The sequence below is a fragment of the Oenanthe melanoleuca genome, chromosome 2 (assembly GCF_029582105.1).
Source record: "Oenanthe melanoleuca isolate GR-GAL-2019-014 chromosome 2, OMel1.0, whole genome shotgun sequence".
Taxonomy (NCBI): domain Eukaryota; kingdom Metazoa; phylum Chordata; class Aves; order Passeriformes; family Muscicapidae; genus Oenanthe; species Oenanthe melanoleuca.
The window spans coordinates 50,814,057-50,837,890 of record NC_079335.1 but is presented as its reverse complement, the minus strand read 5'-3'; the positions used below and the strand labels follow the sequence as shown (position 1 = coordinate 50,837,890).

The window sequence follows — 23,834 nt, the reverse complement described above, 5'->3', positions numbered from 1 at the left end:
GTATAAGCACTGACATTACAATGCTGAACTCTATTTGGGTCACTAAAATATCAATTTCACATCCTGCTTAACACTGTGTTCAGACTTTATGTTTGTAAAGTAAAATAAAAAGCAGAATAGGTGGTTACAGACCCAGCTGTTACATGCATTAGTTCTGTTTGCTTTGTTTGGAGACAAAGAGATCCACTAATTCTTAAAACTCTAGAGAAGTTGAAGAACATGGTATCTGTGAGAGGCTTGGCAAGAAGGCAACACTGTCATCATAGAGACCTGCAGGGAACTTCTGCATTAGGTACCACTAACACTTCCAGAGGGCTTTCAACTCAGTCCCAGTGAAATAAAACCCAGTCAATCTCATCCAGACAGAACACGATGTAGCTTAAAAAGCCTGGAATCTGTAGACATGGCTTCCATAAACAATTTTCCATTAAGCAAATACCCTCTAAACATTTGATTCTTCTAACAGTAACTTTGAAAGGAGACAGCTTTAATGTGCAAACTAGCCTTTCATTTTAGAACTCTGCATTAAACAAAGACATTAACTCTATGTTTTTCATTCAGCTTTTCATATTTTCTATGAGTTTCAAATCTTTTCTACAGTACTCCTGATATGTAAGCCAAGAAGCAAGCAAACTTATCTTTGGAGCAAAAACCTTGGAAGCTTCAAGGTCAGTGAGCAGTTTGTCCAGTTCAGACCAGGACACAATATATGTTGTTAAGAATCACCCAGATTTAAGTAATTTCTCAAAACAACAAAACCCACACAAGATAACATCTATAAATAATAAAGACAAAAAAATCTCTAGACCTATTTGCTTGTTATGAACTTTAGTTCTGGCCTTTGAACTTAAGTACTGTTTGTCAGGAACTATGTGTTTTCTGCTGTTTTGATACCACCACTCCCTCCTTGAACTCAATGTAAGGAAATAAATGTTTAAACAGTCTAAATTTTTACTTTTTTTGAGTTTGAGAATATTTTTTCAGTAGATGATTCTTCCCTCATTTATTATTTATCTTATTACCAGAATTATTAAACCATCAAGTTAAATCATTTTAGTTTTAGTTACAAGACATCCCTGCCCAAGCAGCTTTTACCATGACAGGAGTAACTATCTTGGAGCATAAAACTCAGTCTAACATCTGAGAAGCAGCTCCACAGCAAATGATACAGTGAGTTGAGTTTTCATCAGGCATCAAGGGAAGTGAATAAAAAAATCAGTCAGAAATCCATCTGACTTATTGTCTTTCCCTAGGCCTCCCTGACAGTAGGCAAGGTAACAGAGAAAGTCCTAAGCAGCAGCAGAACACTAAGGATGAGCAGTGAAATGCTGAGCCTGCATCTACACTTCCTGCTTCTAACTCAGCTCAGTCACTTTTGCCACCTAAAAGTACTGTGATCATCTTATCTTGTCATTCAGCTCCTGATAAATATGGCATCAATATTGCTGACACCGACTCAAATACAGCTGGCACTGAGTCAGGATCAACAGAGGTCACAAACTGAATTAATTTTGGAAAGTATATACTCCTTTAAAATTTGTATCTCACTGGCATCCATAGTCTCTGTTCCAGAGTAATAAAAATGTCCCGGTATTGAATACCATAAATTAAAAATGTTGTAGGTTATTTCTTTCATGCAGTTTATGTCAGAAAGAAGCATCAGTGCTCTGACATCCAGCCCTACAATTCTCATGCTGAGGAAATAAAAACATTAAGGCAATTCCTCTTCAAACTGAAGACTGCTTGTTAAGATAGAGTCATCTTAAAAGGACCATCAGAGATTGAACTCCTGGAATAACAGAATGGCTTGGGTTGGAAGGGACCTGAAAGATCAGAGGGTTCTAACAGCCCTGCCATGGGCAGGGAAGTCATTCACTAGATCAGAGTGCTCAGGGTCCCATTCAACCTGGCCCCGAACACCCTCCAGGGATGTGGCATCCACACCCTCTCAGGACAACCTGTTCTTATCTCTTGCTTAACTTAAGATGACAAACGAGACCACAAATAGTCTTCGCCCTGTTTTGAAGAGCAGGACACAACTTGCCAGCTTGCCAAAGATCACCAGGAGTGGGTTTTAGGATTAAAGAAGAAATAGTTATTCACAGAGAATGCACATTTATCTAAGAATTCTCCAACTGAACTGGTGAAATGAGGAACTTGGGGATAAAATATTACTGAGATGGTATAGAAGTATATATGGTTCCTATTGCTGATATTCCTATAGAGTAAGTTGCTGACTGAAATTTAAAATTTGATTTTGCACTATTATTAAATATAAGATTATATACTTTGATTTCATTTCACTAAGTTTCAGACCATGTTTCACAGATTTTGTGCAACAAAGCTGTTTGCAACCATCCACGTCTGCACATTTCTGAAGAGGTCTTGGTGTCCTCCACTCTCTCATTCCAGTAAACACTAATGTGTAAAATAAAAAGCATCACAAGAGACTGCTCAAATGTAGGGTTACAGAAATTGTCACAGTTCTGAAGTGAATCATCCAGATTAACAGATGAAAAGCATTAAAGCAATTGCATCTCCTCCTCTCTGGTATGTTTGAGTTGGGCTGAGAGAGTCCAGGATGAAGGTCAGAGTCTTCTCCAAAGCCTGGTAGAATTCCAACTCCTGCTACTGAATCTGAGGTTTGTTAAGAGATTAATCAGCACTGTGGGCGTTGCTGTTCTAAGAGTGCCAGAGGCAAAGAGATTGGGAAATGGGAGGGTGGAACAAGAGATAAACAAAATGGGAATGAAGAAAAATGAAAACTGGAGCAGAGATCCAAGAGAGCCAACAGGGACTGGATAATAACAGCTCAGTGAGCAGAACTTGAAGAAAAATGGACAGGGATTGCTCTACTGCAGCTGGAAGCAGGAGGCATCATCAAAGTAATAAAAGCTGCTTTCTTTATTCCTTTTTGAAGGCGATGCTCCAGTTGGAAGCTGTGACACTCACTAGCTCAGAAAAATCAGGCTTGGAGCTGAGCTTTTTGCTCTTGTTTGGGTTTTAAAATATGAAACTAGTTCCATCACTGACCTGTAAAATCTGCATGAAAGGAAAGGTTTGGATCAGCCTTAAAGCTGAGCATAAGGCACAGTAAAAACCCTGCAACAGTTACCATGCTTACAAAGGGACAAACATATCAGTGCAGGAAACATTTAGTGTGGAAACAGATGTGCTGTGATCAACCTGAGCTGGCACATCCAGATGATGAAGTCAAATCCCCAAGACTCACAGAATCACAGTATCCGCTGAGTTGGAAGGGACCCACAAGAATTGTCAAGTCCAACTGGTGGCCCTACACAGGATACTCCAGGAGTCGCACCACATGCCTGGGAGCAAATGCTTCTTGAATTCTGTCAGGCTTGGTGCTGTGAATGCTTCCATGTGACCCTATTCTAGTGCTTAAACACTCTCTGGGTGAAGAACTTTTTCCTAATATCTAACCAAGACCTTCCTAAACACAACTTCAGGCCATTCAAGAAGCAGAATCCTGCTATCTAACATAACAACAATTAAGGATAAGAAGCAATCAGAGTCCTGTGCAGTGGCTTTCTCTGCCTTTCTTTCCATCTTCCTGAAAATCATGTAAAACATAATTTTTAGGAGGCTGGAGGAAGGTGAAATCCATTTCAATCTCCCCAGAGCAGCAGCCTGACACCTGTCAGAGCTCAGGTGAGCTTTTCTAATGGCTCACCTGAGAAAAGGCTAAGTTCTTCAAGCAGTGGTACAACAGCTATACAATGGCCAGAACCGCCTCCTCAAATTGCCAGCTGTATCACAGCAAGATGAGCCCCTGCAAACCTCATTAATAAAGAACAGCCATCTGTGAAGGCACAGCAGAGCGAAGCAGACACATCTGATCCCACAGTTATGGCAGTTTCCTGCACCTGTAGGACTTAAAACAGTCCCACTTAATATCTCCCCAAATTCTTTCATGCTCTGAAACCTATTTCAGTGGTATTTTAGAAGTTTCTCACGTGGATTATAAAGCCTGGCTCACTAGTCTGTCTCTAGTTCTTTTTTCCCCCCCATAGATATACTGATGTTAAGATTTCCCCAGATGACAGAGATGACTGTTTACTCATGTTGTAAGTTTTTATGCAAGGGAACACAATAAATTTTACAATAAAATCTATTGCATAAGTAAACATAGTTAAGTTGCAATTATTTTAATACTCCTAATAGCACACCTAACAGCATCTCTATGCAAAAAAATAAAGCCTTTGGTTTGGTTTGGTTTGAACTAAAGCAAAAGCATAGATTGCTGACACAAGTGCTTGCTAGGGGAAGCAGCAATACAACAACAATTTTGCTCATTTAATTAAAATCTCCAGAAAAAACCCAAACAAATGTTTAAATCTTGCATGGATCAAAGTAAACAACAGTATTCCTAATTACTTAATTACTAAGAGATCCAATCTTGACTCAAGGTCCTGCTGTAATTAACTTTGGGCTGTGTCAGTTTATTTATTACTTCTCTAAGTTGAAGTGCTCTCCTTGTTTGGAGAGAAATCCAGTACCTCACATGTTTAACTTTAGGAATAGTCCAAAGGTCATTAAGTTTTGGTCCATTCACTAAAGTCTGGAAGTAACAGGAAAACTAATCCTGAAAGGGAACATAAACTGTAAAGAATATAATCTTAAATATAAGTTTGGATAATATGCTTCTATCCTTTCACACCCCATAGAAAAATTCAATTATGAGTTTATACTACCTTAAAAATTGGCATATGTGAGCTTTCTTTGTAACCTAAATGTACTTTCTTTTCTTAAAAGATCTTTCATAGACCTCTTCAAAGTACTTCATAGAAATCTGCAAATCAGCAGATAAAAGGATGGAAACCATCACTAATCACTCACAAAGCCTGAAGACTGTCCATCTGCAGTTCCGCCCATCCAAGACCATCTCAGTTAGTGCAAACATAGAATATTTGCTTCCCCATTCCACAGGTATTTCATACCTTCCTCTTTAGTTTGTCCAGTACACAACTGGTTATATTGTAAACTCTAGAGACTGAGTTTGATTTAGTTTTTTTAATCTCCTAGTATTTCTAGGAAACAAGTATTTGGGTTACATTAAATATTCAATATATGAGCTGCTGGCAAGGCATCAGAAAATCAATAGCTTCATACATTTATAACTGAGCATTTACCACATGAAAGGTTGAATCCCAAGACAGAAACTGCTCTAATTAGGAAGCCTCATCTAGGAAGAATGTTCTTATCTGGATTTCAAACATCAGCCTGCCTCTCCTCATAGTATGTGTATCAGTAAGAGTGAGTGTGCTAACCACTCTTCTCACAGTCTCCATAGAGTGTTCTGATAATGTTCTTCCTACTTCCTTCTCACCCTCAACAGAGGATGCTGAAATGCTTTAATCTTACCCCCTTTGGTAGCACATCGATCTTCAGCTTTTGTTGGATGGGGCCTTGAGTAACCTAATCAACTAGGTGGCATCTTTGCTTGTGGTGGGGGAGTTGAATTAGATAATCGTTAAGGTCCCTTCCAACCCAAACCATTCTATTGTCCTATGATTTCCCAGACTTTAAAGAAAGCAACACATGGCCACAGTGCTGGTTTTGTTTAAACCCAGGTTTATTTATTTATTATGTTTTAGCTAGGTATTCCTCAGCATCTTCCCTGTCCGCCCAGTTCCCTCCGGAACGCAGCTCCCCGGTATTAGCCAGGGAGCCACGGCCTCGGCTCTGCCGTGCACCCGGGGCGGCTTTTACGTAATCTGCTCCTTCCTATCTGGGGCACCTTCACGCTGAGGTAGCAGGCAACACACACAGGCTCCAGAGAAACAGCTGGGCGTGTACCAGATTGGAATAAAGTAACTAAGGCTTATTTGAGCTGGTAAATGAGCAGGTGTCTGAGAATTGCAAGGGTATGATTGCCACTAAATGATAGTACACATGGGGTAGCTTGTTTAGTCTTTGAAAACCAGCCAGGCACAAGCAAAGGTCAGTGGGCTAAAGTCCCACAAACAAGAAGGGGCAATACAGAACTGGTATGACCCCCTGTCCAGGCACAGCTTCATTATACTGCTATTGTATAATACATTCCTGGCATTTTTGCTGCTGCCAAAAAACCAGCGACAAAGAGTGCCTATGATTCCTTCAAGGCTGGAAATAAAAAGCTAATAACATTTGTTCCTATAGAAACTCAGCTATTAAAAAAGAACTACAGGAAAAAATGAAAGAAACATTGAACTGTTAAGCCCCTTTTTATGTCAAAAACCTTTAGAGAAAGACATTGGGAAAAAATTTAGCTCAAGTGAGGGATATACAACTGTATTAAAAATACTCATTTCATGTTTACAGAGACATAAATCAGTCACCTGATATTTCACAATCACAGCAAGCCTTAAGCCAGGCACTGCTAAACAAACCCAGGCTAAGTGTAGAGGCTTACCATTTGAAATCCCACGGGTACAACAGAACCCAGGAGCTGTAGCCCATTACTCAGCTCAATGCAAACTCCCCAGAACACTGTCTCTGCTGACTCTCGTGCTCAGTCTGCCTTCTCAGCCTTATTTGTCCAAGTACAGCAACTGCAGAGTACTTCACCTGCCAAATTTGACCCATCTTCAAAAAATCAGAAACTTTTACTGATTCTAGTCTTTCATATATTGTATTTTCTTGAGACAAATTAAGGATGATAGATTTGTGTTGAGACTTTGTGCTATGAAGATATCCCTCTAAGCAGCCAAATCCTCAAATCGTGAAACTTATTTTAAAAATCTTTTAAGCACAGTGTAACCTTAGAAATGAAGCAATCTTTCAACAATCTATGTAATTTTCCCAAGATTTATGCGACTGTCAACAAAACATAGCAGTTCCCCTTTTTTCTTTATGCCTTCTTTCTATCTTTATGAGTACATTTCTTCCATCATAATATTTCACTCCATTCACAACATTGTCCCTGGAAAGAGACAGTTGTTAGACATCTCAGGAAGGAAAAAAAATTTATGTTAAAATTCCCCTGGGAAATGAAAAGCATAGGCAGGAAGGAGGTAATTTTTTTTGCTAAAATAAAATGAAGTCTACCCTTTCTGCTTGGGCTATCAGCTTCAAGGAGGATTTAATAAATAAATACTCCACATATGTTGGAATACCTTTCCAAATCTAGACTGCAAAATAGATAACATATACAGTCTACCTGCAAAGTCCAAGGTAAACAGAAATTACTGCTTCCTTGTTCAGAGGCCAGGCAGCAGCACCATGCCCTTGATGAGCAGCACAGGGAGAAGGGCAGGAACTCTCAGGTAGCATGAAAGCAAAATGAAAGCTGCAGCGTGACTTTTAGGGCATCACACAAACAAAATTAGCCAACAGGGTAGGAAACATTGCCACAGGAGGATTTCATACTCTGAAAAGGCAGAAATATCACTATGCAACTTGGGCACAGACAGACTTTTTTGGAAATTGCACCAAGACTGAAGTGGTGTAAAATATCAGAAAGTTGCTTATCAATACTCTCTGCCTAATCAGAATCACACTAATTAATTCTACTACTAATCAAACATTTTTCACTTGGTTTACACTATATTTCTATAACCATACCCTACCACATCTCTCCTTTCTCTCTGCTGAGTGCTTGATAAGGTCACAAGTAGATCCACTGAGACCAAATATTTCTATATATAGAAGTAATTGCCTGTGGAATTAAGTGCACTTGCCTGGGTATCTAGTTCATACTAAACTTAATTTAGCTGATTTTCCTCATCTATTATATTCATTATTAGGGACAGTGCACACACTGCCAGCTGCAGCAATGCCTATCAAAGATGGAAACTAATTATCTAATTATGTGGCAAAAATGAGTTCCTCTGTGAGAACATCTGCAACTGCAACCATCAGATGCAGACAAACAAGTAAACTATCACAGGGAAGAACCAGTTCCTCCAGACAGCCCTGTGGCACACACCTCCTTTTTAAAAGGAGGCAAGAGAATGGTAGTGTATTCTAGGAATACTGGTTCTCATTAACCATTTCAAATACATCCCATGTAAGCAAAGCAAACAGTTGAATAGGCCCCCTCACAGGTAGAGCGTGCTAGGTAATATCAGCTGATTTAAAAGATGTGAAAATAAAATTAAAAAAAAAAAACAAAACAAACCAAACCAAACAAAAAAAACTTCACGGAAACAAGGTTGAGTGTCTGGACATGCTGTCTCCTAGGTCTCTGCACCCCAGAAGAGGATTCAGGGAGAGAAGGAAACAGCAGCAATGGAAGAAGATCCGACCATGGAGCTCTTAAGAAATCTTAACCCACACAAGGAGGAGCATTCTTTATCATCCCTGTTGTTTTTGAAAGGTTGTGGAGAAAAGTGAATATTATATCTGTCTTCAAATAGGGACATACCAAGCCATGGGTCTACAGGCTGGTTAGCCTCACTCTGCTTCCTGGGAAAACCACAGAACAAATCCTCTGACAAGCTGCTTCTGAGCACAAGAAGGTGAAGAAGGTCAGTCCTGATACCAGGACCAGTCAGCAGGGACTTACTGAGGGTTAACCATGTCCAGCCATCCTGGTTGCCCTCTATGACAGCATGACTGGGACAGTGCTGCATGTTGTTTACCTTGACTCTGGCAAGGCTTTTGATAATTCTCCCTACAGCATCCTGGTACATCCAAGCTGGGATGTTACAGTCCAGAAAGGCAGACTGTGAGCTGTGTGCAACATCAGACTCAAAAGTCAGTGGTTAATAGTATGTGTCTACCCATAGGCCAGTTACCCTGCTCAATACCTTTCATCAGAGCCTGAAGGAAGAAAATACAATTCAGCCCTCAGATGGCACCCAACTCAGAGGTGTGTTCAGTATCCTTGAGGGCAGGGCTGCTCTTAGGCTGGAGGCAGATATGGGTCAAAAGGAGCCCTTACATACTTCAGAAAGTACTGCTTGTGGGAAGAAAGAGCCCCTGGCAATCAGAGAGGCTTGGGACTGGCTGCCTGGGAAGCAGCTCTGCCCAAAAAGGACCTGAGGGAAGAAATCTGAGTGTGAGCCAGAAGCACGCTCTGGCAGCAGAGAGAACCAGCAGCAAGCCACAGGAGCCAAGACAGAACATTAGGAAAAGTGCTCTTCAGTGGGTCAGGACAAGCAGTGAACTGAACAGGAATAGCCTCTGACTTGATGTGGGGATGTCACTGTGAGGACTATCTGAACAACTGCCCAAGGAGGTTGTGGAACCTCTGCTCTGGGGCCCAGCCAGACAATGGCCTGAGCAACTTGGTCTGAATTCACTACCAAGCCTGTTTGGGCAGAAAGTTGGACTCAAGTTCTTGTGAGGTCCCTTCCAGCCTGCAAGGTCCTTCCCACTTGCAAACAGTGACCAGCACTGGAACCTCTGAAAGGCAAACTGAACAAGACACTTTTTCTTCTCCTCATGACAAGTGCCAGTCTCATGATGTTTAGAAGGCCTGTCGAGAAACATATCTGTTTGAGGATTTTTTAATGTATTTCACTACAATGACTATCTTCTACTTACCAATGCCCTCCAGGAGCATTTATCAGCATTTAAGTTTTTTAGCAACATGATTGTAAGATCAACAGTATTGCCTCTACAGCAGGCTTGGTCTGAAACAGCAGATGTGACCCAGGCCAGGATTTATATACAGATTTAGAAGGAACAGGCTTACCCTCTATCTACTATCTACTGTGTTTTGCTCTGGTGTATTCAAAGTTGTTCTTAGTTTACATCTGCATAAATAGCAGCCATACCACAGGCTTCACAGGATTTACTGATGTCCTTGGGGATGTAGTTTATAGACCTGAAACACACAGCTATTTTCAGAAAACTTCCAAACAATAAAAATTAATTAAAGGGAACATTTACTTACTTATTCCTTGAAAAAGTTCTTCAATGTTAACAGCATTCTTTGCACTGGTTTCAACAACAATTGCACCTATGGATTCTGCATATTCTTTGGCATCCTTCATAGGAACCTCCCTGAAAAAAAATTAAAACATTTATAAATAAAAGAAGTCAAATTAAAAAAAAAAAGGTTAATTTTTAAGAAAAAACCCCAAACAACCTCAAACACAGCCTGATCAGAAAAGCATTAATATGCTCTTCATCTCCATAAAAGCAGTACTATCTTTCTTCACATGGCATTTAGATCATCTTATTCAAATGTATCAAAATTTCAACAAAATTGATCAATCTGCAGATTTCTGAGACTTGCTGTTGAATCCATGCCTTCAGAAAAGGAAGATAATTTAAAGAAAATCACATTTGCTTGTGTTTTATATGTGACTTTGATAAGAAAAGCGCTCTCCACATGCCAAATATTCAAACAAGATAGGGCACAACTGTTGTGGATGAAAATAAGAGCACGTATGTCTTGGTCTTCTCAAGCAGCAAGGAAACAAGATATTCTGAAATAAGTATGAAAGCCACTGACTTCAAGAACATCAGCAACAGCAATCTGAGTGCCAGTTCACTGGAGAAGGACACCATTCTGTGCCATTTCACCAAAGTGACTCCATCTTAAAACCACCAGCAGATCAACCTCATTTTGCAACCAATACTTCATATGTCAAAAGCTGGCAAATGCAGTTTACAACATTCAAAAAGATCTCTGCTTTAAACAAGCGAGCCCCATGCTGGCTTTGTATCTCCCTGAGCCAGGTGGCAGAGTTGGATCTACCCATGTGTGCTGCTAACTGTAATCATCTCTATTCCTGATTTTTGAGCAACAGCAGAATCTGCACCAACTACTTCACCCCACAGCTCCATTACACCAATCCAGAGACTCCTGGTATGAGCATGTCAGACACATCACTCAGCTTGGTGTCATCAGCAAACTGCTGAGGGTGCACTCGATCCCTTTGTCTGTGTCATTACTGAAGGTATTAAGTAACACTGGTCCCAGTTCAGATCCCCAAGGGCACCACTGGTGTCCATCAGGACTCTGAGCCATTGACCACTGCCCTCTGCATGCAACAGAGTAACCAGCTCCTTATCCATCAAACAGGCCACCCATCAAATCCATCTCTTTCCAGTTTAGAGAGAATGATGATGTGAAGGACCATGTCAAAGGATTTAAAGAAGTCCAGATAAATTACGGAATAAGGAAATATTATGGATGTATAGAATGAAGAACTGAGCATGAAATTCCGTTGAATTCTCTAAACCAATGATTCCCAGTGACCAAATTTGTTAAGAAGCTGAACCACATTTTTAGGGAAGTGAAACACTTCTTAGCTGCTGTTACAACTATTGAATTCTATAATGCTCAAAAAAGTATTATGACATTTGCAACATTTTAGCATTAAAGTTTCAGCTCCTGTCTTTGAAAGTACTTTTTAATGGCCTGTCAGAAGAACAGGACACATCAGAAGAAAGCCTTATTCCTATTACTTAGAAGTGTGCTGAACATTCAGCAGTTCTAAGAGTTGACAGTACTACAACAAAGATGAGCATTTATACTTGATAAAATTTCTTGCCTATCTGTAGAAATTCCTTCAAAGTAGGAAAGAAATTTACTTCAACAGAGCACCAAGAACTGCTGATAACTTATTAACAACACTGAGGAAGTGCAGTGTGACCGCTAAGTGTCCCAAATACATCTTGGCAGCTTAAAACCAAATTTTAGATGCTAAACAGGGAGGGTAACATGGTCAATGATTATGAGAAATATATTAATTCCTCCTTACATTATCTCTTATACTCATAGAGATGACAGAATCAAAACAACTTGAACCAGGTCAGCTTCACCTCTTTTGCATCTATTCACATTGGTCTTAAAAGCAGCTGCCTTTCTGATATCCAGCAAAACATCTGCCAAAAGCTCCACAAAACCAAGGAGAGATGCCAAAAATGCATACAAACAGCAGCTTGCTCCTGTGTGCTCACATTATCTTACTTGTAAATTCTCTGTGCCTAAAGGCATGAGTATTTTCTACTCATCAGAAAAAATCTGATAAATTGGTGACATGTTTCATCTAAAACCATTTTTACTGAAGTAAATCTGAAACATAAAGCAGACAGAAAATGCAAACAGCTGCATGCCTTGCATAAACAATCAGATTTCTGGAAGAACTGTGAAAATATATCACAAAGGAGATAGTCTACTCTCTATTTTTCCAGCAAAATAACTTCAGCTGGACACCACTGGATAATTTCAGAAAGAAAAAAGATTGAGAGATGCAAAAAGAACAACAGCACAAAAAAAAATTACCAAAACTATTCATAATTATGAAGAGAAAAAATGTCCTCTCCCATAAAAACCAAAAAGATTAAGAGACATAAACTCATGGAGTACGAGGACCATTCACACAGCAAAACAATTTGTGCAAAGAAGAGCTAAACCAGCTGAACAGGAGCAGGAATTGGATGATCAGCAATCAGTAAACTACAGGTTGTGGTTGATAATAATATGGTGAGAAGATCACAGATCACAGTTGCTCACTGAGGGAGTCCAGTACTTTCACAACATTTCTGGGATGCAGGATGTTTTTAGAGTCTTCAATTGGTACAACAGCACGCAGGAAGAGGGCTGGTTTTGGACTCATTTGCAAATTTGTGACCATTTGTCACCATTTCCAGACTTATTACCCTTGAGTTAATCCAGCAACTGTATTGCTGGGAACACTTATGCAACAAATTTTAAAGTGACTCTCAGGGCAACCAAAATCCCTGATTTGTGCTAACTGGCTTTTAGTTTTATTTTTATTGCTGTCCTTTCCTCTTTTTTCCTCCTTCGTATCTTGAAATTTTTTTCTTGTAGGGCTCAGTTTCACCATGTTGACCAGCATATCACAACATCACGTAGGAGATACCAATACCAATACCCTGACTCTTAGCCCAACAGAAATCAGAAGTTTGCCAGAATTAGGGCTTGTTCACTGCTTACAGAAAGCAACTTTGTGTTGTTTCATGGCTGACAGTGGCAGGGGGAGGACAAAACAAAACCCACACAGGTCCAACCCTCATGCAGGCCTTGATTCAATAAAGCACCGCAGCACTTACTTGAAGTTACACACATGCTCCAGAGCTCTGGTGAATCTGGGCCAAAGTAACAACAACTAAATAAATGGGGATGCATTTGAACAACTCTATGAGGTCACAAGGAGAAAGCATCAAATATGATCATTGAGTTTGTACTGATAGATTTGATATTTGATAGATGAAGCAAGAAATAATAGTCATAGACTGTCAAACAGAATCACTACTGTACAGCAGAATGTGCTTCCATTTCCTGAAAGGATAAATGCAAATCCAAAATAGAGCTAACAAGCAGAAGACTGATTCTAGCTTCACTCTTATTCCAAATAGCATCATCTCAGCTCTTCTGCAGGGGTGTGGATTCAACCCTTCCCTCTTTTACCTAGGAATTTCTTTGCTTCAAACAGGGGACAAAAGTTTTACCTGAGGTTATGCTCCAAAAAAAACCCCAAAAATACACTTTCTACATCCAGTATTATGAAGCAGTTTCTGTTCTTGCAAATCACAAGTTCTCCAAGTTCTGTGATTAATATTTTTCTACCTCTTGCCCACCCTCTCAGCTTTACATTGCTGGTTTTGCTCATCACCTACTACATTCTGCACCTTTTAACAGAATGGATGGAAGAAACAAAAAAGAGACCCCTTTTCCATTCCAAATGATTCACCAGATAGAGGATGTATTTATTGTACAAATAAAAAGGAAGGGCACTAAAAGAGAGATTAAAAAAATACATAATTCAAATTGTGCTATTGTTGTTGAGGTTATGCATTGCTAGAATCACTGATTCTAGTACAGGAGGCCAAAATTATATACTACTATAACAAAGAAGCAAAATTGTTACCTGAAGGGAAGAAACAATATAGTTAATGCAATGAAAACAACAAACAAAAAGTATTACCTGATATCAGAAAGATCACATTTATTTCCAGCGATAGCCATTACAATGTTTTCAGGACCATGTTCTTTTAGTTCTTTCACCCATTTTTTCAAAGTATGGAATGAATCCTACATGAGACAAATAACAAAGTAAGCTACCAGCACACTCTCTGCAAATGTACTTGCCTATTTTTTAAAGTAGAGCAGCACAGCTTTGACAGTACTAATGCAATAATTATTATATAGATCACAAGACTGGAAGATCATTTATCTATCTATGCAATTTGCTTTTCAAGCTTTAGGCCATAAGACCTCTTCAAATTAATTCTTGAACTTAGATGTTTCTCTCTTTTCCTCTTCCCCTCCTCCCTGCTCCAATGCAGGACTGAATATTAAACTTCCAGTGATGAAGAAACTACCCCAGCTTGTCTAGTAGCTCATTTTCTTCACTTAATGTGAGCTTCATTTGTCTAATTTCACTTCTGTCCAGTGGCTTACCATCTCAATCACTATCATATTTTTGGTAATATGCAATGGAGCTTCCACAGAGATGCCCACTTCCTTGCATTTCCAAACCTGTGATCTGATAAACCACAGTTTACTCATTATAAGACTGAAGAGAGAGGTGACAATTCACTTGGCTTTTTTCCTCTCCAAGAACAAAAACTAACTCTAACTCTATCTGATGCTACCTACCTTTAAATAGTAATTTTTCTATTTCTTTACACTAGTGAAGTAGTAGCTTTAAGATAACACTTCTTTCTGGAGATTCTAATTATAATGCACAGTTGAAATGCTTACTGACAAAATGAACTCCCAAATAGATTACAAGTAATTTTTTCCCCTTCAGAAATGCACACAAGAGCTGGGTCTAAATCACCAAAGGCAGAGCCATATCAGTCACTTGGGGAAAAAAATCCATTTTTCTTTAATGATTAATACTGAATATTAAGCATCAAAAAGTGAAATACACATTGACCTTCCTCTCGTATTTCCCCCTCTTTATCCTGAGAGCTGTTGCACATAAGCTTGGAGAAAGGCTGGGAAAACAAAATTTTATTCTTACAATATATGACAAGATCAACTGTAAGATATCTAAATCAAAAGTATCAATCCAGCATGACTCACTCTTCTTCAGCTTTTCCTGGCAAATTAGCAGTGGAGAACAGCACTGCTGCACAGCAGTGACCGATCATTGCACTAATGCACCGGGTAACCAAACCAGTCCTCCCAACCTCATGGTAAATAGGTCAACTGGCAAGAAAGGAATGAAATGGTAGTGAACTCTCCTGGCCATCCATCCACTAGCACTGCCTCTAACTCTGCTATATCAGCAGGGGTTTCTTCCAAAAGGAGTGAAAGAGGCATTCAGCTGCAATCTCCCAGTCTCCTCTGCCTGAGAAATGGGCCAGAGAAGTTAAGGATCTAAAAATACAATTTTCATTTCAAATGAATAATGTTGAGACAAAAGGTCAGAGACTCATGATTTCATTACCAGTTTCAAAATTAAGACATGACACCTGCAACACAAACATTAAATGCTACACTTTGATAAAAATAATTAGCTTAAAAATGAGTAATATGCAAACAACTTAATTTCTACTCAAATGATAAAGGTAACAGCTGGTATTTGTAGTAAAAATTCAACTCCACACAAAGAACATAGGTGGTGGTGGTGGTAGGGGGTATTGTAATCCTGTCTTCTTATTTAGAGGAAACCCAAATAATCATTTGCAGTCTCCAAACCTAAGTTGAAACAACACAGAAGCAAGACTTTTTATTTAATGTTTTAAGGCAGTTGGACACCTCCAGCCAGATCTACACAAACTACCGAAGCATATACATGTCAGAGAAATTAAATTCTGCAGTTGTGGGGTTTAACTCCAACTCAGGCCCAAACACAGGAGTTAACACAGGCAAAAAGGATCCCAGAGGTCTTACCTGTTTGGTGATATCATACACTATCACAGCTGCTGCTGAACCTCGGTAGTACATGGGAGCCAAGGAGTGAAACTGTTAAAACATAAACCCCCAAAAGAAAGTATCATTAATAAATCAGAATTATCACATGCTTTGCCAGGTCACAAAGACTTGCCATGGAAGGACCACCTGCTTTTTTTCATCCCACAGAGAACAGGTCTTATCAGGGGTCATCCCTCTCTCATTTACTTTAAACACAAAGAAGCCAGTCCTTCTTTATCTCCTGCAGTACTTCATCCCACTAAATTTACTAAACAAGCACTTACTGGTTCAATGCATCATTTCTACTACAGGGCATGGACTCTGAGGACAAGTTTTGACAGAAAAATCACCTACACTTCAAAGCCTGACCTGATGGCATAGGGATGCCTTCCCATGGCAAAGCACAGTCTTGCTTTATAGATCTAAGCAATGACTGGATGCAGCTTGGGTTTGAATTTTATTAAACATTGTAAACACTTGGATAAAATTAACTTTTCAGAAAAATCTGAACACCTGTCTTGTTTACCTATCCTATACTACGATAGATGTTTCAAAAAACATGGATTCATGCAGCTTTTTGTTTCAAGGAAAACATTATTTGAGGAAAAAATGCAAGAAATAAACATGTTTGTTATAAAAACTGAAGAACAGCATAATTTTCATAATTTACCAATGAATAAGCAGCTGATTTAGAATTTCAGCTTACAATTACAATTAGAGAAAGGAAGTAAAAAAAGTCTTTCTGCTGATTCAACTAAGCTTCGTCTCAATCAAACCAAAAATAATCCTTCTTGGAAAATGCATTCAGTCTCAGTATGCTCACATAGCCATTTTATGATTTTGGGGGGAAGTTATGTGCAAAAGCTGGATATTAAGCTGCAGGTCAGCACCTAAATCAAATACATTATTAGGGCAGGATCTGAACCTCGCTGCCCAGCAAACATGCATGGACCCACATTTACTGCACATATCCTTTTCCCAAAACTGTGCCTACTGACTGAGCGTTTAGACTTTTAGCAGCCTCCACATTTCTTGCTGTTTCACGTGCAACATATCAGGCAATTTATTTGCAGTGCTGGCTCACTTGCCAGTTTGTAAGCAATTTATCACAGATCACGCACAGCAGCTCAAGGTCGGCGCTTTCTTTTATAACACTATGGATGCACAGCAGCAGTGACAGATGGTCAAGTGCTGAAGTGTTTTGGGGAGCGAGGCAGGTGGGAGAGCTCATTAATAAGAGAAAACAGCAGGAAAGAGGATGAGAAAAGAAAGAGGAATCAGTCAAGAAGTGTGGTCTGAAGAAATGGGATCAGCCAAGATCCCAAAGGAGCTGGGTAGATCTGTGCTTTCTGGGGTTTCAGTGTGTAGCTTTATTACTTGCATTCTTAACGCAATAAATGTTTCCAGAATTTTTAGACTCCCAAATTACGACAGAAATTTTCAGTTTCAGAATGGACCTACAACAATCACTTAGACCAAGAGCCTGATCAATTCAGGGCTGGCCAAGAGTTAAAACATCTCATTAAGGGCATTGTCCAAATGCTTCTTAAATACTGACAAGCTTGAGGCATCACTTCAGATAACAAGAAGGGCTTTTTCAAGTATGTTAACAGCAGAGGAGGTCTAAAGAAAACATTGGACTCATTACTTATTTCATGATCAAGGTGGCCAAGGCATCTCACCTGCTACCACATCCCCCAAGTCCTTCCTAATCACAAAGTAGTCTAGCAGGGCATCTTGCCTGGCTGGTTTACTAAATGCCTGCAACTAGAAGTTATCTCTGACAATCTTCAAGAGCTTTCAAGACCTTCTCCTCAACATAAGTGTTGTGCTGAAGTAGCCTGAAAGTCAGGAACCTTAACTGTGGAGGGTACATCTGACCTTTCATGGTGTATGCACACTGCCCCCAGTCTGTAAACTCCAGGAAAAAAGCCTACATACCACACACACGCTGATTTGGTCTTAATCCAGATCACATTTTAATCTAGATTACACAGCATTCATGAATTTACAAAGAGCTTTCAGATAACAGTAATCACACTTCACAGGAGCCATGCAGTTAAACTCACATACTCCAAATTCCTTCAAGACTGGCCTTGAAAGCACACTGAGAACCCCTACAACATCAATTCTTGGGAATTTCTCTCCCTTTTCTTCTGACCAGCTGACAAGAACACTTCCCTTAACAGCTGAAGAATATTTGCAGTGTTACGGCCAGAAAGCAAAAATAAAAGTAATTTAAAACAAACAAACTGAACAAAAAAATGCCCTTTGTCATTCTCTTACAGGCTAACAAACAAACATGACAATACACTATGTCCCAGTCACAAGAAATCACTGTTTTCTACAAGAAAACAGGAAAAGCATTTTTGCAACACTGAATGAATCAAGAGAGGCTGAAAAATTTTAACTGCATGAGTTTCATGAACTAATGATAGACTCTTAACAAATGTAGTTCATGAACATGAATTTTCCAATATCATGCAAATAATTATTTTAATTTTTCTTTTAAATCAGTGCCCAAAAGCAAAGTCCTCTTGAACATTTTTCTGGCCTAATTAATTGGAAAAAGAGTCACACCAAATTAATTAAAGGGATACAAAATACTAATCTGCATGTTTTTCACCTGCCAAGGACCAAATGTGGGACAGATGCCCAAAACAAGTGACACAGAAAAAAACAGCTCACAAAATAAAATCTCACTGGACTACATTCTGTATTATAAATGCCAGTGTCTATAACCTTGATTTTATAGCTCAGAATTTCTGTAACCAGTAATTCCCAAGAAAATTAGGAGAAACAGAAGCAGTTTGAGATTTGACATAAGAACAACTCTACTTGAGAAGGGCCACCTAAAAATGCTCAGGCAGCCACTCCCAGCTCTGCCACACCAAGACTCAGGTTACAGCCCCAACTTCCCAGGGACTCAGCCCCTCCATAACTGCAGCTGAGAACAGCACTCTCGCAGATGTCACCCCTTCCTGCAGCCAGCAGCAGCTCACACCCCCTTGGCCTAACAAGAAAACACAGACCAGAAAGAGATGCCCATCAGCTCCCACCATCACAAATAATCACACTCCTAGTCCCTTTCAAAAGCTGATCAATGTTCTGCCTAAAATAATTAGTTTTCTTTTTTCATTACACTGCTACAGGGATCATATTACTTTGACAATTAATAACATTTTGAATTCCTAATTACTAAATTACTTGTAATTTGCTTGCACCTTGGCTTAGTAAAATTTAGGGATCACTGCTTACCTTTAGCTGAAATATTAATACAGAGGGACAAGCTTGCAGATTTAACTTTGCCAGTTTGCTATAGCAGGCTCTTCTACTCTGAAGATAATGTAAAAAGGGAGAAATCAGGGTCTAATCACCTTTCCTTGTGCCTGGTCTTGCTTCAGTTCATCTTTCCTGACTGCTGGTGACCAGGTTTCTATGCAGCATTATACACATTGAACAGCCTTAACTGCACATCCCCTAACACTTTCCTCATGTCTACATTATACTCACATGATCATTCTTTAATTGGTGAATCCATTCAGAGGTGGCCTTTCTCCTCTGTTTCCACTCCCCCAAAAAAATTTTAGAACTCACCTAGAACTTTACAGCATATATTTTTGTTAGGAGCAAAAAATACAGAACCTTGGTACTTACACTACCAAACTTCATCTCAGCTGCTTTCCACCTTCTAAGCCCTGGGAACATGTCCTGTCTCTGTATAATGAGTCAACGACCATTAGCAGGTCACCTACTGTGGGAATTTAGAAGTCCCATGCCTCTCATTCAGTGTCCACCAAAAAAAGTTTGCCTATTTGACCAACTGCTTCGCTCATTAGTCCCATTTTGGTTTTGGAGAGGTTGATAACAACTGATGAGGCCGAGGTTGCTAATCCACACAGTGCCATCAACACTCAGGTTGCAACGGTACATTTTCCAATCCAACAGCCAGGCTGAAAGGACCACCCAAAACATAAATAAGAAACTTATTTTACCAAAGACATGCCATAACCCAGAATCATGCAGATTTCCAGGACTCTCCCCCTCAGGGACACACAGTGTGCTCCACACACACAGTCACCTGAATCCTGGTGCAATGCTGACTGGGCTCAGAGCATCATCTTCCTTGTACTCCTCTGCCAGCACATCCACTTTGCAATTGTGGTTCATCATCTCTGACATCAAGCAAAGAAGTGAAGCCACGTGCGTTATGAAATTTCTTCTGGAAGCAGAACCCAAGGGTCCAGCTAGAACCTGCCCAACCCTTTACAGCTGTAGAGCCCCATAGTACAGACAGAAAATTCAGTCTTACATAGTACAAATGCCAGCTGAGCATAACCAGAGTTTCTCTCATTGATTCCAGGAGTATTTTGGGATTCTGCAGCCCCTCATCTGGCCATCTCAATGAAGTCAACACAAGCTTTGCCCTTGCAAAGGGCAGAACGAGGAAACCAAGTAGTCACTAAGGAATTTACCACCTATTTAAAAGCAGTGTAGTAGTTTGCTTTCTGCTTCCTGTGCATCCCATCACGGAGGGGCATATTTGGTCACAGGTAACACTTACCTTACATTTACTAACATTAAAGAATAGGGAAGAAGGAAAACTGTCACATCATACTTGGAACAGAAAACCGAAATCAAAGGAACACAGTGTAAGTCATACCTGAGCTGTGGTAGTGGAAGTCTCTTAACCCTGTCTAACATAATGCTGATTTAGAAACAGAAATAAAAACTACCACTCCTGCTTGTTTATATACAGGCTGACAAATGCTGCTGAAGACAGTTGGGATTCATTCAATCTGCCAGGCACACCAGGGAACATTAATTCATGTCAGCAGCTCTTTGCACCATCCTGTGGTGCTATATCCTAGGACTGGCATACTGCCACAGCAGGGCTGCCTCTTCCCAACTCCACAGTCAAGAGGCAAAAGAGCAAAACCAACAACTACAACCACCACCTACCTCCTGTATTTGGTTGCTTTTATTACTCTAGACTGTAAAGAACATCACCTGCTCTTAGTGCAAAAGGATTATAATCCTGCCCATAAGCACAGCTGGAAAGAATAAGGGTGCACAAACTGAGCAGAACCACACTAGTGCTCAGCAAGTGCTACACATTTTGAATTCAGCTACAATTTTCCTACACAGTGCCTTCTCAGGCACCTGCAGGTGCACAGCAGCATAAGATTTGCTTCCTGACAGCTGTGATAATTTGACTAAATTTCATTCCCTTTCCTATGAAGCTGCTCTCTGACAACATATGTCGATCTGAGTGGCCAAGACCAGACCACTTCATTTCTCTCAAGGTCAGAGATCCTTACCCTTACTCTTTTTCTGGGTGGCACTAATGGCAGGGACAGCCACAGCCTCTGGATCAGTTGCTTGCTGACATGTGTGGGCAGCATCATAGCTCTGCAACTTCCTTCCCTTTCCTATTATGCACACTCACACATTCTGGACTCTTATCTTAAACATATAGCAGGCTATTCCCACACCTCTACAGGTGATTTTGGGTGTCCTGTTTCTCCTGCCCTTGGCCCTTCCTGCCAGGCCATTCCCACAAAACCCCTTCAGTCCTGTCCCAAAAATCACCTAAAGTACACTTGCCCAAGTCTGGGCAGTTTTATGCCCCACTCCTGCCACCTTCAAGGCAGTGGCTGCCAACAAACAGAAAACTGTGGTGGTGCAGAGAGAAGCAAAGGCAAAATTCAAAAGCATTAAACAGATTATCCTGGCACACAAGCTTCTCAAACAGGGAGGGATACAAAATTCCTGACATTCTCAGCTGGCAAAGAGCAAATGGGAAAAATCTTATGCATGAAAGCCACTTTCAGATATCATTTAGCATTTTAAAACCTTGAGTAGTTTTCCTTACATGACTGAAGGCTGAAATTCCAGTTCTCAGGATTCGTGAGCTAAGCAAATCAGGAAAGATCTATATGTCTCTGATCTACAGGTATTTTTTTGCTAGTTAAATTGAAGATCATATATACATACATATATGAGCATATTTTCCAATGTCTAAGAATTCTTCAACTGAAGAAGGAAAAATCTCAACATTTTAGGTTAAATTTTTAAAGGTATTTTAAATAGGCAGAAAACAAACTTTTGCAACATCACAGAAGTGACCTGTGCTTAGCTCTTTTGAAGGTGGCAGTTGTTAAACAAAGGATGCAGAGGACACCACACCAAAACCATGACTCACCATCAAGCTGCAAGTGCTGCAAGCTTGCTTAAGAAAAAACACATTCAAATGCATCCCTTAAATGATTTGCTGTGCTTTATGCTCACTCTGAAAATAATAAAAATAACATATTTGCTTGCTAGCTTTAATGCTCTAATTGTGCTCTCACACACTGCTAAGTCACCTGTCAACATTTGCAGTGTGCAAGAGGTCCTCACACCACACAAAATGAACCACCCCCACTCTGACTGAGCTGTGGGAGACCATCAGAGCAACACTTATGACACCACAGAGCAAAATTCAGGCTGTGTTTCGCCCACAGAAATAATTCCAGTCATTGATAGATGGTGTTGTGACACTGTCTCTGAATCACCAGGACAACTACTGCCACTCAGAAAAGAGGGAGCTATAAAGAGCTGTGGACATGTCATCAGTCAGTCTTTTCCTGGAAATGGAGAAGGTTAAAAAACAAAAAAAAAGAAAAAGCTCACAGCTCAGGATAATTCCTATCGAGTTTTAAACTGGGTTCAAGTAATTGAGGCCCCTTCTATTAAACAAAATTAAAAACCCCAGAGTTCAACACAGTAAATTTAAAAAGGACAGAGATAAATTCTCCTTCCATAGAAACATGGCCCTCAGACTCCCTGTTTGCTACAATATTCCTCAGCTGGCAAAATGGAAAGCTGGCAGCCACCCAAGGTATTCAAACTAAACATTGTAATTAAAAGCTACTTAGGGCACCATGAACCAAAATATATGCTAATAAAAACATCATTAACTAACTTGTGAGGAGACTCTTCTTAGGGGAGGGAATCTTTGCTAATAACAACATAATTGTCAGGCATGTAAGTCCCAGGGTCTGCAGCAACAATTCAAAGCTAATGGGGAAAACGTGAGATAGGAGAGGGAAAAGCGACATTTGGGAAATACTGGTGTGGAGAGAAAGAGACTGTGACGAAAAAAATAAAGCAAATTTGTTAGACAGCACGCCAACACAAAGCAACCAGGTCCACAGAGACCAGTACTCAAGCACAGTAAGATTGGGGGATTTTGTGAAGTGTGCTGCCAGCTTGTTTCTTTCTAGTCAAGAAAAAGGGAAAGAAAAAAAACAAGATAAAAGGATTAAGAAGCTCTCTCTCCTTTTGTAATCGTGTACTATGTGAGTTTTTCACCACAAGCCACATACCCCTCTCCAGGGTCTCCTCCTAAGAAGCACACTCAGCATTCACCCTCACCAGGGATATGATAGAAAAGCTTTTAATCTCCATTTTCTGCTGCATTATTGTCACTCTGCAGCACTGACTCCCAGCTAGCAGTTTCCCAGAGAAAATCATGAACAGGGAAGTGAAAACTCATTAAAAAGGACAAACTCATGAACAAGGACCAAGGAAGTGCCACCACTGTTATTTCTACCTGCCCACTCTACCATGGCAAAGGTTTGAGCTTAACTTTCATGGCATAAGTGAGGCTTAGTTAAATCTCAGCCAGGGCTCTTCTGCTGTGAAGGCTCGACATCAGCACACAGACACAGCTGGCACAGCTGGGGAAGCACAGGGCACCCCAACTGCACAATAAGCACAAGCCTATGCTTGGCCTTGGATTTATTCAGGAGAGCAAAGCCAAACGAAGGCTATGTTGAAAGGAACTCCTAAACACTGCTCTCAGCACTACAGAACTGCCAGCCTTCAGCAGTGAACACAAAGCCTCTACAAAAATTGAAAACAACAAGGGAAGGACAATTCTCAAAGCAGAAACAACACTCACAAGACATTTATTAGTACAGTGTGAAAACAGCAATAGGCCCAGAGGATGGGATAGGCTGGAAATGTTGGGTCATCATTGTTGTTTAGAGGATAA

General features: G+C 40.1%; 1 protein-coding gene across 1 annotated transcript in view; it reads right to left on the bottom strand.

The window, feature by feature from the left end:
• RAB31 (RAB31, member RAS oncogene family) overlaps positions 1-23,834 on the bottom strand; it is a 60,316-nt gene that overhangs the window by 5,671 nt on the left and 30,811 nt on the right. Inside the window, exons 4-6 of the mRNA XM_056483340.1 lie at positions 15,773-15,844; positions 13,854-13,960; positions 9,845-9,954 (exon numbers count right to left, since the gene is read on the bottom strand). Of these exons, the coding sequence (XP_056339315.1) occupies positions 9,845-9,954; positions 13,854-13,960; positions 15,773-15,844 (289 nt within the window). The remainder of the gene's footprint in view (positions 1-9,844; positions 9,955-13,853; positions 13,961-15,772; positions 15,845-23,834) is intronic.